General features: G+C 40.9%; 1 protein-coding gene across 1 annotated transcript; it reads left to right on the forward strand.

Moving 5' to 3' along the window:
* Positions 1–1135: 1135 nt before the first annotated feature.
* Positions 1136–11960, forward strand: lbh (LBH regulator of WNT signaling pathway). The gene is made up of 3 exons (XM_058796560.1): positions 1136–1292; positions 6742–6844; positions 11145–11960. The coding sequence occupies exons 2-3, from the start codon at positions 6767–6769 to the stop codon at positions 11349–11351; spliced, it is 285 nt and encodes a 94-aa protein (XP_058652543.1). The 5' UTR covers positions 1136–1292; positions 6742–6766; the 3' UTR covers positions 11352–11960.
* The last annotated feature ends 2929 nt before the right edge of the window (positions 11961–14889 follow it).

Below are 14889 nucleotides of genomic sequence, written 5' to 3' on the forward strand. Positions count from 1 at the left end.
ATGGAATAGGGGAAAAAACGGAAATGCTTTTAAACAATATTGTAGTGTTTTATATAAATGTAAAAATATATAAAGAAAAGAAATTGATACTTATCTTTTAGTTTAAATTCGACAGGCTACTATAATTGATGTTTGATATAAAATATAAATAATAAGATTGAGAGCTGTGTGTGGAGCGGAAGCTGATGCTGCGCAGGCGCGCTGGGAGGGGCCTTGCTGACGTCACCGCTTCACGCTCATTGGCTGAGGACGATGACGTTCTGTTCTTGTTCAAAGCGCTAACATTCATTTTTTAAATCAGATATAGATGTAAATAGTTCATTTTGTTCATTACACCCAGAAACGGTACCTTACCTCATATTTTCTGGCACTGTCAAAATACAGAGAGGTTATGGTGGGAGGTTTCTAGATTTATAAATGGCAAAGTGTTGTGTAAATTTATTTTACTGTATGAATATGTCATATTTGGCTTTTTCAACATTTTGGCTTTTTGAATATTTGAATTACATTTTGAACTAAGAAGCTGGAAAATGATGCTTACATTATCAATCTCTTGACGATTATAGGTTTCATATTCATCGCAATCAGAAACCTCTTTTTTTTCTGTGGTATTTAAGGAATTAGATAATTATATAAGCACCTTTAAGGAGAGCACAAACAAAAAAAGCTGTAAATACTGTTTATTTATTTATTTGGTACATTATTGTGATTCAGAAAGGCCTTTCATTATTTTATTTATTTTATTTGTAGGTTTTATATATACATGTATAGTTCATGTTTATTTTTTATTTTTCTGTGTGTATCCTTGTCCCTTTTGTTATGTATTTGTTGTTCAAGAATCAATTATAAAAACATTTTTTTTTTGAATTAGGCTACTTTTTTTATACTGCGTGCGTAAATACTACATAAACTCCAACAGCGTGACATCTGTACAGAATATGCGATTTTATTACAGATATTACAGGAAATTCAACTAAAGAATATAGATTATAGATGGAGATACTGATGATGAGTTTAATTATAAATGCATCGAATTACTTGTTCATTTAAAGAACTAAAAGCAGCGGTATATATTCTTGTATCGCAGATCTGCTGTGACACCAGCGCGAGGTCCGGCGGGGGCGTGGCTTCCGCGGCCGGCCACGCCTCCTGTATAAAGGCGCACGCGCAGCCGCTCATGTGGAGATCGCGCAGCTGCTGAGGAGCGCTTCTGTCGAGCTGAAGATCAGCGAGGTTTGCGTCGAGCAGCAGCGGGAGAAACGCGAGTGTGCGGATCTGCTGATGAGCTCCAGGTGAGATTCTCGCTCAAACCGATGCATTTGCTGCTTTCGTTGTTTTGGCAGCTGATGATTTGACTCTAGTGTTCCTGATAGTTTAACACTCAGTCAGTGTGATGGGTTTGATCACGGTCAGTTTGAGTCACTTCTTCATTCGTCTGAAGAATCAAAGGTCACGTTCCGTCATGAATCGCTTTCTCTCACTCACTCACTCACTCAGACGCGTGTTTCCATCTGAAGCTGTTCCATCGCTGTCTCTGAGTGCACATCCTCCCGGAGCCCCTGCAGATCAGCTGCAGAATGAAGAGCATTAGTGCAGAGCTTTTAGCTTTTAAAGTGAGCTCCTAACATGTGTCCCGCATATCGCTTATGAAGAGCTTGCATGTACAAACACAAAGTAACATGTGACCCTGGACCACAAAACCAGTCATAAGGGTCAGTTTTTTGAAATTGAGAAAGCTGAATAAATGATGTATGGTTTGTTAGGATCGGACAATATTTGAAAATCTGGAATCTGAGGGTGCAAAAAAAAAAAAATTCAAAATAGTGAGAAAATCTCCTTTGAAGTTGTTCAAATGAAGTCCTTAGCAATGCATATTAATGCAAGTTTTGATATGTTTACGGTAGGAAATTTATTGGGGGGGTTAATGTTGCAAAGTCTATGAGTTCTAAAACAAATTCAGTTTCAGCTCTGAAGCAGCTCTACAGAAGACAGCAGTCTCTATTCTAGAGAACAGAGTATTCAGATCAATTCAGTTCAGCATTGATTGAGTTCAAGCATCATCTCAATCGCTCGTGTCACTCAGATGACATGCAAAATCAATCACAATTCCAGAATCAGATTAAATTTCAGTTCCAATCAATGTGCGGCATCTTTTTCTTTTAGCTGGTGAAAAGGGGCTGTTAAAATGTGTTTGTCTTTGAATCATTCTTTCAAGAGATTCGTTCAAAAACACAGATTCATCCAGTAATGAAACAGAGTCATTGAATCATTCCATTCATAAATTACGTGAGATTTTGTTTAGTTATCTTATGTTTTCTCTTCAGAATTATGAGAGAACTACAATCTCCATTAATAAAAGTCTCAGTTTATCCAGAATGGTGCGGCTCGTTCTACGGCTGATTTTTGTTCATGTTATTCAGCAGCAACTAAATGTTTTGCACAAAGACACACAGAATAAATATGTTTGATATCTAAATATGTTTTTTTTTAATCACATTGGAATGGAAACTGGCAGTCGATAAGAATCGGATTCAGAATTGATCAAATTCAAACAATAGGCCTACACACAGCTACTGAGTTTAATTTGGGTGTATGATACATTGAAATGGCTGAAATCATTGCTTTTGGTATTTTAGTGCGGATTTGATACCGAAGTTTCTGTGGTACGGGGCGCATCAGAGTAATAAGCGTATCGCAGACGTCCGTCCAGTGATGATTCAGTTCTAGTTTATTTGTGTAGCGCTGTTCACGACACACATCGGTGCAAAGCAGCTTCACAGAAGCGTTTAAGTTTCTGCGTTATATTTAGGAGTAGGTTATTAGTGGTGATTATGGCAGAAATGTACAGTAAGAATCATGCAGTTAGTTACAAATGACACGTAATCAGACAGACGCTGATCACTATTAACTGCAGTGATTATATGCTGCGATTAAGCAAAATGAGTTGGTTTTATATGTAGTTCCAGGGCTAGCGTCCTCTGACGGACGAGGTGTCAGATGTTCCACCGATGCTCCGCTGCCAACAGCTTAAAAACCCCTAAACGCTTCTGAGCGCTGAACAGATGCACTCTGGGTAATCTCGCTGTCGGTGTGTGCTGTCAGCTCGCCAGGGTCTTACAGCGTCCGTCTGTCACTCCGTCTCGACGTCTGGCATCAGCCGCTTTGGCTCGTCATGTGGAAAATAATTCCTGTCGTGTTTTTGAGGCTAATGATCTGCGTCTGCGAGACCGGTCAAGAGCTCAACACGCGTCTGAAAGATCAACAAGCCTGCATTTATTTGACTAAAAATACATGAAATATTATTCTAATTTAAAGCAGCTGTTTTCTATGTGAATATCTGTTAAACTGTAATGTATTTCTGTGATGCGCAGCTGTATTTTCAGCATCATTACTGCAGTCTTCAGTGTCGCATGATCTTCAGAAATATGAAATCCTAATATTTTTGTGGAAACTGTGACGCAGTTGAATAGAAAGTTCAAAAGAACAGCATTTATCTGAAATGGAAATCTTTTGTAACATTATAAACATCTTTACTGTCACTTTTGATCAATTTAATGCATCCCTGATGAATAAAAGTGTTAATTTCTTACAAATTTTGCTGACCAGTGGAGTCTGTCGGAGACCGCAGGGAATCTGAGCTGAAGATGACGGGAAATAAACACAGGACACTGAAACCCAAATCTGAGGCTCGGAGGTGTTGATTAAGCCGAGTGTGCGCCGTGGTTCTGGATTGTTTTATCAGGATCGCTCGGCTCTCTTCCTCTCCGCTGTGATCTTGTGTTTTATTAGGCTGATGTTCTGTTATTCTTCTCTGAGCAGGATGTTTAGACGTTCTCCTGCTGAAACATCACTGGCAGCGCCGAGTGTTTATCGCTGCTCTTCACCGGACTCCGATCTGAAAACTCTCGCTTTCTCTTCATGTTTTCTGTCTTATCGAGCGCGTCTGATTCTGATCAGCACAGAGCTTTCAAACCGGTGTTTTAAGTTTTGAGAAGCGGATCAAAAACACTGCTGGTGTCACCATTACACGTCTTCCTGAGCTGCTCTGATGTGATGGTGAAACACATGATCAATAACGTTCACTCGTGCTATTTTGTTTTTATTTTAGACAGAAGGTCAAAGAAGTGGAACAGACTGCTCGTCGGCTCGGAGACTGATCTAGTTTGGCGTGTTCTAGTTTGGTTTTGTGGACTGAGCGGTCCTGTTGAGCTCGTTACGTGGTGGAGAATTTGAGTCTGATATGAACTTCTTGCATTCAAATAAACGCTAAAAAATACACACCGCTAGACCTGACCCCAGAGATTTCAAAGTCAATATAGACACAACGTGAAATGTTTGTCCGATGTTTTACTCTTGTGATGTGTTTGGATGATAATAATACTAATATTCAGGCTTCAGTCACCGCTCCTCTGTTATTTATGAGCATCAGCGGAGCAGAGCGATGACACGCATGAACAGAGAGACCCAGAAAACACTTCTGATTCATAACAGTTCTCAGAAAACATCTGCACAGATCGTAAGTGAACGCAGACCAGGACTGTTACAGTTAACTAAAACCAAAACTAAAATTAAAACCATAAAGAAAATGTATTCGTTACTTTAGTAGAATAACACACGCACACATATATATTCTCTCAATATTTATATATATATATATATATAGACATAAAAATTGTAACTAAAAATCTGATTCAAAACAAGATTAAAAACTCTGTTAGTACCTCAGTGATACTACAGTAGACAACATTTAAAGTGAATCAAAAAACAAAAAAAGTTGTCCTAAGACCAGGACGAGTATTGTTTTGATGAAAGGTTGTAATCTGCTTCAAATGCTGACTAGTGTAGACTCGGACAGAAACCAACCACACACACCGAAATACAATTAATCCACGGTCCATATCTGTGCAAATGCCTTTGAGTGTTGGGTTTGTGAGGTTTTCTGTAGATCAACATGGTTTCTGTGTTCATTGCTTTGCTCGTCTCAGTGGAGTAAACGCTAAACATGGAAAACATTTGTAAATATTTAAATCTTGAAAACATGGTTATTGCGTCTCTTCTGGACCTGGATCTGGCCGAGGATATCATCAGTGCCCTGCATGGCATCAGCTCCGGCGGCCTGGAACGAAATCAATGCTGCTGCCGCTTTGGGAGCGTGTGGAAAATCCGATGAGCACTTCTGAAGACCTGCCTGAGTCCGTCATTGACCTGTTTGAGCGCTTTCTGCAGAGTTTACACTTTAAACAGCTGCTGTGAGAAAAACCTCAGGAACACGCTGACGTTTCAGAAACTCAGACCCATAACATCAGTTCAGAGCGCTTTAGTGGCAGGATTGTGTTTACAGAATGACATAAAATAAACTCCAGTGACGCAAAACATTCCTGACGCTTGCAACACCAGGGTCATGGGTTCGATTCTCAAGGAATGCATGAACTGATCGCATGTAAATCACAAATGCAATGTAAATCATATTGGATGAATGCATCAATACAGTGATCAATGAAGTGGATATTGACATTTAATATAAAATTAAAACAATAATAAAAAAATAAGCATTGGGTTAAAATAAGCATTAAACTAAAATGGCAACTTGCTGAAATAAAAAGCTTTTTATATTTTAATTTAGTTTTAGTAAAACTGCTGAAATTGAAAATGAAATAAAATAAAAACTACATATAAAACATGATTTATCATGAATCTCTATCTGAACTGAAGCGACACTGACTTGATCTGAATAGTGACACTGTTGTCTTTTAGAGCTGCTTTACAGCACAATCTGACCTGAGTTTCCATCATTGATTCTGTTATTGACTCAACTCAACAATAAAGCAGATATGAGACTCTGAAGTGTCTCCGTGAGCCTAGATAAGTGTGCTGGCTCTTCGCTCTCAGTGTGGTGACGATCTGACCTTGCTTCGGCTTCGGCTTCAAAGACTCAGTGGAAAGTTTGGGTTCGTCTGCACTGTACGAGCCTCATGCACGCCCCTGCACACTTTCACTATGACTGCGATCGCATCGGTGGTCGCGCTGACTCTTGTGTAATTGGTCATTAGTGAAATGAAAGACTTGTACATTTTCGTTCAGTTGGGAGATTTTGGGATTATCCCGTGATGGATGAAGCCGCTGACGTCGTCTTTTTAATGTGTTGGCGGTTATGCAATGTGTTTCAGATTTTGGCTTATGGATGAGGGAATCTCAATCATCTTTAGCGTCCCACGCTCCACTTTGCTTAATTTCACCTGCTGTTCGGCCTTTAATAGGAACGACATCAGAGCTGGAGTCAGAGATCAGTTCAGGCCACTTACGAGAGTCAGATGGATGTTCACTTCATCTGTTTGCGCTGGGAGCGAATGAGTCACGTTTATTGGCGTTGGTTGGACGGGGGATTTCTGGATCCCAGCACGCTTTGCATGGAGAGAGTCAGTGTTGAGATGCAGAAGAGCTGATGGTTTGGGGGTTTCCACTGTGGTGAAGGGTGAAGCTGTGTTCGAGGACGCTTCACCATAGGGCTTCCTGTATGTTGTTGTGCTCAGAAAGCAATTACCGTGCAAATGCCAGTGCGGTGAGAAACATATGCGCTCGATGCAAGAGACTGCTTTGAGTTTGTTTTATTGTATGCCACTTGCAGAATGATTTCTGCGTCCTTCTCAAAACGCAGAGCGATCTGATCTTTCAGTTCTAGCAGAGACTCTGCTGATGATGTGCATGCATTGAGAGTAACTGTGTGTGTTGTGTTCTGTGCAGCTGAGCGTGTGTAGTGTGTGCCGTGATGACTGACGTGATGATCAGCGCCACACCGATGGACGACATGAGGCTCAGTCCCAGCAAAGACCGCCTGACCTTCCAGGTAACATCCACTCCCGTCTCCTCCGTCTGCTCTCTTCTCCTCTCGTCTCCTCTCTTCTCCTCTCGTCTCCTCTCTTCTCCTCTCGTCTCCTCTCTTCTCCTCTCGTCTCCTCTCTTCTCCTCTCGTCTCCTCTCTTCTGCTCTCCTCTCTTCTCCTCTCTTCTGCTCTCTTCTGCTCTCTTCTCCTCTCTTCTCCTCTCTTCTCCTCTCTTCTGCTCACTCTGACTGCAGTGTTTGGGTCTGAAACTCCAGCCAGTCATGAACACTCAAATGTTTAAATAGCAAAAATTTTGACATCTTATTTCTTCCAAAATTCTATTTTTATTTTATCCCAAATTTCAATATATATATATATTTTTTTTTAACCAAATTCCATTTGATTTTATCCCAAATTTTATTAAACTTTTCCCCCCCCGATTCCATTTTATTTTTATTATCTATTTAAAAACCATGTTAGGGCCCTATGAAAGATGTGTCTATTTGAATTTTTCTAGATTCTGTTTTATGATTGCATACAAATGTATTATGAAAACAGCATTCCTGTAGCTCAAACAGTATAGTGCTTGCAACACTAAGGTCATGGGTTCGATTCCCAGGGAATGCATGAATTAATTGAGTGTAAACCATCAATGCAATGTAAGGAACTTTGGGTAAAAGCATTTGCCAAATGCATGAATGTAAATGTATCAAAAACAGTGGCAATCAAACAAATGCATAAAGCTTTCGTAAATTAATTAACCTTTTGAAATGTAATCAGATGGCAATTTAACCATTCCTTTTATTTTAAGTATTGCACAATAGAGATTTTAAAAAGTCTGTGATATTCAGTAAGGTTTTAGGAAACTGTATTATTATTGTTATCATTAATATCATTTTAACCAACTTGCACACATTAGACTAGTCCGTATCACCATTTGATCAAGTGCACATCCCTAATTTTGATTTATTTATCCAACATTTGCCAAATTCATTCACTGTTATACAGTAAAATCCATCTTTATGACTGGATTCCATCCGTGTTTTCCGTATGGCAAAAGTCATAGAGCCCTACATGTCATTTGAAGAATAAAACAGCATCTGTTCAGCACACCCAAGATATTTTGGTGATTCCCCCATATTTTGTTTTTCAGTTGTTTTCATGCTCCAAGTGCGAATCAGCTCTGACTCTTTAATGCTTCACCTGAGCTTTTGCATCTTGCATTAGTGTTCATGAGGATTCTAACCCTGCCATGAACTCATCTGAGCTCCTCTAGAGTTTCATGAGAGTCTGTCTTGGAGCGTCTCAGGAGATGCTGTGGAAATATTTAGTCTCTTTAGAATGGAGGGCTGATGTTCTTGTTCCTCTGGTGTTTTGTTCAGAGTTTAATGGCTGAGGGATATTTTTAGTCTTGGATCTTCAGTCTCATGCTCTGCTGTTGTTTATGGATCAGGGGGTCAGACGAGGGTCTCATGGTTCAGTTCCTGTTATAGAACATCCCTCGCTCTGTTTGTCCTTCTTTTTATCTGTTTTCTTTCTCATCATTCACACACACACACACACACACACACTAATGTTCTTTCCACTGGCGTGTTGCCCAGATTGTGTTATTGGTTTCCCTGCCGCCCATGTATGTCACTGAATGATGCCGAGCTAAAAATACATTACGCTTCATCCAGAATTCAGTCGAAACGAGACTTCAGGACGTCAGGGGAAGAACGCGTGTGTGTTTGTGTGTCAGTGTGTGGGAGAGGGTGATCATGAGAGGGAGTATGTGTGTGTGTGCGCAAGTGTGTTTGCGTTTCAGTGTGTGAGTGTTTGTGTATGTGATTGCTCAAGTGTGAGGGTGCAAGAGTGTCAGAGTGCATGCGTGCGTGTGTGTTAGTGTGTGAATGTTAGTGTGTGTGTGTGTGTGTGAGATTGTGCATGAGACTGATTTTGCGTGTGAGTGTGCAAGTGTGTGAATGTGTGTGATTGTGCATGAGTGTGATTGTGAATGTGTGATTGTGCGAGTGTTCGTGTGATTGTGCATAAGTGTGATTGTGCGAGTGTTCGTGTGTGATTGTGCGAGTGTGATTGTGAATGTGATTGTGCGAGTGTGAGTGTGAGTGTGTGATTGTGCATGAGTGTGATTGTGCATGACTGTGATTGTGCATGAGTGTGATTGTGCATGAGTGTGATTGTGCATGAGTGTGATTGTGCATGAGTGTGATTGTGCATGAGTGTGATTGTGCATGAGTGTGATTGTGCATGAGTGTGATTGTGCGAGTGTGAGTTTGAGTGTGATTGTGCCTGACTGTGATTGTGTGAGTGTGATTGTGCGAGTGTTCGTGTGTGATTGTGCGAGTGTGATTGTGAATGTGTGATTGTGCGAGTGTTCGTGTGAGTGTGTGATTGTGCGAGTGTGATTGTGAGTGAGTTTGTGTTTGTGCGAGTGTGATTGCATGAGTGTGATTGTGCGAGTCTTCGTGTGATTGTGCATGAGTGTGAGTCTGCGAGTCTTCGTGTGAGATTGTGTATGAGTGTGATTGTGCGAGTGTGATTGTGAGTGAGTTTGTGATTGTGCGAGTGTGTGATTGTGCATGAGTGTGATTGTGCGAGTCTTCGTGTGATTGTGAGTGTGTGATTTTGCATGAGTGTGAGTCTGCGAGTGTTCGTGTGAGATTGTGCATGAGTGTGATTGTGCGAGTGTGAGTGTTTGAGTGTCCGTGTGAGTGTGATTGTGTGAGTGTGATTGTGATTTTGCATGAGTGTGTGTGTGGTTGTGCATGAGTGTGATTGTGCGATTGTGCATGAGTGTGTGAGTGATTGTGCATGTCAGTGATTGTGCGTGAGTGTGATTGTGCGTGATAGTGCATGAGTGTGATTGTGTGTGTGTGTGTGTGTGTGAGAGTGTCAGTAAGTGTATGTGTATGTGTGAGAGAATGTCAGTAAATGTGTGTGTGCAGGCGCGGATTAACGCACAGGCTGGAGCCTCAATTGGCCAGTCAATTTTTTTAATTTACTTCAGCGCAATCAAAAAAAAAAGTCCTCCACTGGCCCATAAGAAACATTAAAGGAGGATTCGTTCCAGAGCGTCTGACAAAATTAATGTCTTGTATTGTAGAATGCATGCACTGCTGAGAGTTTGTGCGATCGTTAAATCGAAACCGTAAGTAAAACGCGCACGCGCATTCAAAAGCAATTGTAATACCCCGCGTTTTGAGAGCGACTCCCTGATGCACGCAAATTAGACTACATACAATATCTGTGCTGTTATTAGTATGTCGGCTATAATAGTTTGTGTAGTTGTCTATATGCTTGAAAAATTTGGTCTCTATTTGCACTTTTAATATTGAGAGAGAAGCCTACTTTGATTATGGCTGCACTTATTGTTTGCACTTAGAAACTAAGAAAGACTAAAATAATCGTTGTTGTTTATTTTTTGTTATTTATACTGTTTTTATTTCTATGTTCAATTTGTGAAAGGAGTTCAGTTAGGAGGGCAAACCTTCTAGAAGCTCATAATTCATGTACAGTTCTAAGGTCTGAAGAGACTCATGGCATGAAATCATTCAGAAGAGAAGCCAGTCAGATGAGTTTGTGGCTACATCTTTTACAGTGCTTGAGTGTTGTTGTCTTTTACTGCATATGATCATTCATACTCAGAAATTAGAACTGAAATGACATTTATTACCAGATGATTATTTAAAACAATAATAATAATAATAATAAAGCAGACTATTTTTCCAGTCATGTATTTGGTTATTGAGAATTAAAAAAAAAAAAACTCATCTCTTGACTTAAGTGTCGGCGTTAATGATAATCAGACAACAAAAGACGAGGAGAAAATCACTCCCTGCTCTTGACAAAATAGCATTTGTAGCTTTTATAAGAATTTATATAGTGAAAATTGTGCCCTACCATCACATTCACATCTATGCAACCAATAAATAAATTACTACTCAAATTATTCAAATTTAAAATGAACAAAATTTGGTTACATGGGGCATACCCTTGGAACCCACTATGTGCACCCACCACAGTCTCACAAAATCCTGTGGGGACACTGGGAATGTAGAGGAGACACTGTAGGATTGGCTGTCTCAGTGTGTGTGTGTGTGTGTGTGTGTGTGTGTGTGTGCGTGCCAGTTCACCTTACTATTTGCGTGTGGACCATGTACAGTATGGAACTAAATACATTTCTCCAGTAAAGCACGATGATTAAGGGGGGGCCTCACACAAAGAGCAGCCTAGGGGCCCCTGACCACCTTAATCCGCCCCGGTGTGTGTGTGTGTGTGTGTGTGTGATCAGACTGAACGTTGTTCTTCTTTCTCCGCTCAGATCTTTCCGGATCCCTCGGACTTCGAGCGCTGCTGTAAGCTGAAGGACCGTCTGCCTTCTATCGTGGTGGAGCCGACGGAGGGCGAGGTGGAGAGCGGGGAGCTGCGCTGGCCTCCCGAGGAGTTCCTGGTGAGCGAGGAGGACGAGGACGAGGAAGAGTGCGACGGAAACCTGCAGAACGGACAGATGCAGAACTCTCAGCGCTAGAGAGACTGACATGAGTCGCACATAGAATAGACAATCACACCAACACATACAGAACAACTGATCCACTGACATCCGTTCGCTCGTACATCATTCCCACCTGTGTGTGTGTCAAAAGATTATTCATAACGATGATGGTGTGAGTCTGTCCTGCACTCATTCCTGTAATTTACATGCTTTTCTGAGTAACACCGATCTTCCTGACCATTTGCCATTAGTGTTGTTTGTGTATTTTACTGTAAATATTCTGTAGATGAATGACAGGTAAGACGTCTTTAGTGTATCAGTCTGATCACTCCTGAAATCTGTGAGAACTGCAGCCGTCTTCCTGAATTTGTTGTATTCACAGCAGAACTGACCGTGTCTCGTGTTCTTATGGATCCTGTGTGTTTGTGTCTGTATGTATGTATATATATATATATATATATACACGCATACATATGTAGATGTCAGTGTTTGTGTTGCGGGTCTGTCACAGAATCACTTCCTGTCTGTGCAGAGCGTCTGCTCATCTGTAAAGACTCAGGGAGTTTGCTCTTATTTTGTATGTACACCGCTTCCTCTCTGACTGACAGAGACTGTAAATAAACCATTTGAAAGTGCTTTACAAAACAGTGCTTCCCGAGACTCTCTTCAGACTCTGTGTTTTAAACTGGAAGAAATGTGCATGCAGAGAGAGAGAGTACCGACATATTTTACTGACAAATTTCTACCCAGAAATGAGTTAAGCCTCACAAAAAAAAACCTTTTTGGGAAGTCCTTATTTGTGAACACATTATAAAAATGAACTAAATAAAGGGTTTTTAAAGTCTTCTGTTACAGCTAGCTGTATATAAAAGCAGTGGAGGTCTATGTAATGTTCCTGAGTAGAGTGCGAAGTAGATGTGCTTCTGTTGTGAATATACTGCATCTCTAAAAGTGTTTGTTTACATCTGTGAGTGTGAAACACACCGTGTGTTTTTATCCTGGTCTGTTTCGCTCTTGATGCGACTCCGCACAAAGACTTTAAACATATTATGACTTCCTGCTGTGTGTGTGTGTTGTAAATGTGCATGTATACTGTATTTAGTTTTGCTAACCGCACATTGCCTTCCTGTCTCCATAGGCTCACCTCGAAACTAGCACGCTTCCTCTCCACAGATCAGAAACGCTGCTCTGAGCCTTGCAGTTAGTTTTAATTATTACTTGACGACGATTTATCGTCCATTTCCAACAAGCTTTATATTTTTAGAAATGTGCAAATTAATTATTATATTTAATGTTTGCGCATGTTATCTGCACTCAGATATGCCTGTTCTTGTGCTGGATGATCTAAAGCGTTTCATCCGGTAAATTTCAGACAAATGCAGTGAAAACTACAGATCGTACTTCCATAGGTTTGCATCCCTGCTTATAGACCACAGGATTGAGCCCAGTGCATTATGGGTGTTGGAAGTTTTCCTGACTTTTAGGCAAAAGGGAACACACAGCCCTTTTCTCTAATCATGTAACACAGATTATTTATTTTTAGTCATTGTTTAATTCAAAGCCCAGCAGTGAATGAGCTCCAGTGATGTTCGTAAGATGCAGCGTATGCAAGCTCTTCGTTCACGTCTGAAGATCACAAATGAAGCTCTTCCTGTAATGACTCATTTATCTCTAGATCGTGTGCTCGTCTAGCGTTCACATTGTGCTCTGACTATAGTGTTGTGATGAGTATGTGGCGCTGTATAAAAGCGTCTGCTGAATGAATGCATGTTAATGATGTATGTGTGTGAACGATGCCACTGGATGTTTATGTGATCAGGCCTTCTGTCAAATTTGTTCTGATTTGGCCATTGAATGTTTTTCATATCGAAACAAATTTGGAAAGATTATCTGTGAAGAGACATGAGTGTTACCTTTATACAGCGTATAAAAATTATGATTCTCAATGGGCTGAACAAGGTATTTTAAAGTGAAAAGTTTTGGAATTTCTTGTGAGATTTTCTCGCAGATTTCTCAAAAGGTTGAAGATGATCGGTGAGTTTAGAAGTGAGCGCTGCTTCATACAGCACTGCAGTACTGACGATTAGCAGATGTGTCAGATACACAATGACTTTCCGGGTCCCGGACAATGAAGGTCCTGTGATTCTCTCCATTGTTCCTGCTTACACTATCGCTGGCTCTGACGTCATTAATACAGTGGACTGAATGTCACGGGACACCAGCTGAGAGGTCACGGGGTCAGAGGTCAGGACATGTGACGTTTACATCAGAGCTGAGTGTGTAGAGAAATTACTTTTACATTACACCAGCTACCATTATCCTGACATCAGATTCCACACCTGAGGACGGATTCACTTCTGAGAAAATCACTGTGTGAGTGTGTGTGTGTGTGTGTTGAATGGTTGTCCGGGTCACTGATATCTGTTCCGTCTCGTTCTTGAAATTCTTTCCAGTGGAAACAATTTGGCACTGATGCTCGTCTGTCAGCACGTCTGAACACACACACACACATACATTACTGAGTTCATCTTATAGACATGCATTGTTTTTATATCAGGTTAATGATATTGTTGGTCTTAACCTCTTAACGACCTCCGACTCCTAAAGAAACACTCACAGAAACCTGTGCAAAACACTAGATTCAAATACAAACATGATTGACCCGCTCACTAGTCACTGTATAATTGGACCTCACAAGTAAACCTGTACACACACACACACACACACACATGCTCTGAGTCACAGCTGAATGTTAATGTCTCTCTCTCTCGCTGTTCTTTTTCCCAGCAGCTCATTTGAGTGACACTGATTATGTAACACACATACATTCAGTGTATCAGAACTCCTGCATCTGTGTATGTGTAAAGTAGTACTGTGTGTTTGTGTGTGTGTGTTCATTGTGCGTAAAGGAAAGTTTCTATTCCCAGATGAACACTGAGAAAACGGCGGATTATTTTTACTCTTTCTTTGGCCTGAACATGAAGTGCAGCGGCAGGAGACTGTGTGACACACGAGATGGCAGAACCACGACTTAGAAAGACACTTCAGTGCTAGAGAAACACACGAGTAACAAACCAGAAACACATGAGAAACACACCAGAAACACACGAGTAACACACCAGAAACACATGAGAAACAAACCAGAAACACACCAGAAACACACGAGTAACACACCAGAAACACACAAGTAACACACCAGAAACACATGAGAAACAAACCAGAAACACACCAGAAACACACCAGTAACACACCAGAAACACACCAGTAACACACCAGAAACACACCAGTAACACACCAGAAACACACAAGTCACACACGAGAAACACACGAGTAACACATGAGAAACACACGAGTAACACACCAGAAACACACGAGTAACACACCAGAAACACACGAGTAACACACCAGAAACACACGAGTAACACACCAGAAACACACGAGTAACACACCAGAAACACACGAGTAACACACCAGAAACACACGAGTAACACACGAGTAACACACCAGAAACACACGAGTAACACACGAGTAACACACCAGAAACACACGAGTAACACACCAGAAACACACACGA

The sequence above is a fragment of the Onychostoma macrolepis genome, chromosome 13, assembly GCF_012432095.1.
Source record: "Onychostoma macrolepis isolate SWU-2019 chromosome 13, ASM1243209v1, whole genome shotgun sequence".
NCBI classification, from domain to species: Eukaryota; Metazoa; Chordata; class Actinopteri; order Cypriniformes; family Cyprinidae; genus Onychostoma; species Onychostoma macrolepis.

What these genes read in the sequence shown, in the direction of transcription:
- lbh (XM_058796560.1), top strand. Translation starts at nt 6,767, where the DNA reads ATGACTGACGTGATGATCAGCGCCACACCGATGGACGACATGAGGCTC. An exon ending in AAGACCGCCTGACCTTCCAG is followed by an intron (nt 6,845 to 11,144) that starts GTAACATCCACT and finishes TTCTCCGCTCAG; the next exon opens with ATCTTTCCGGATCCCTCGGA.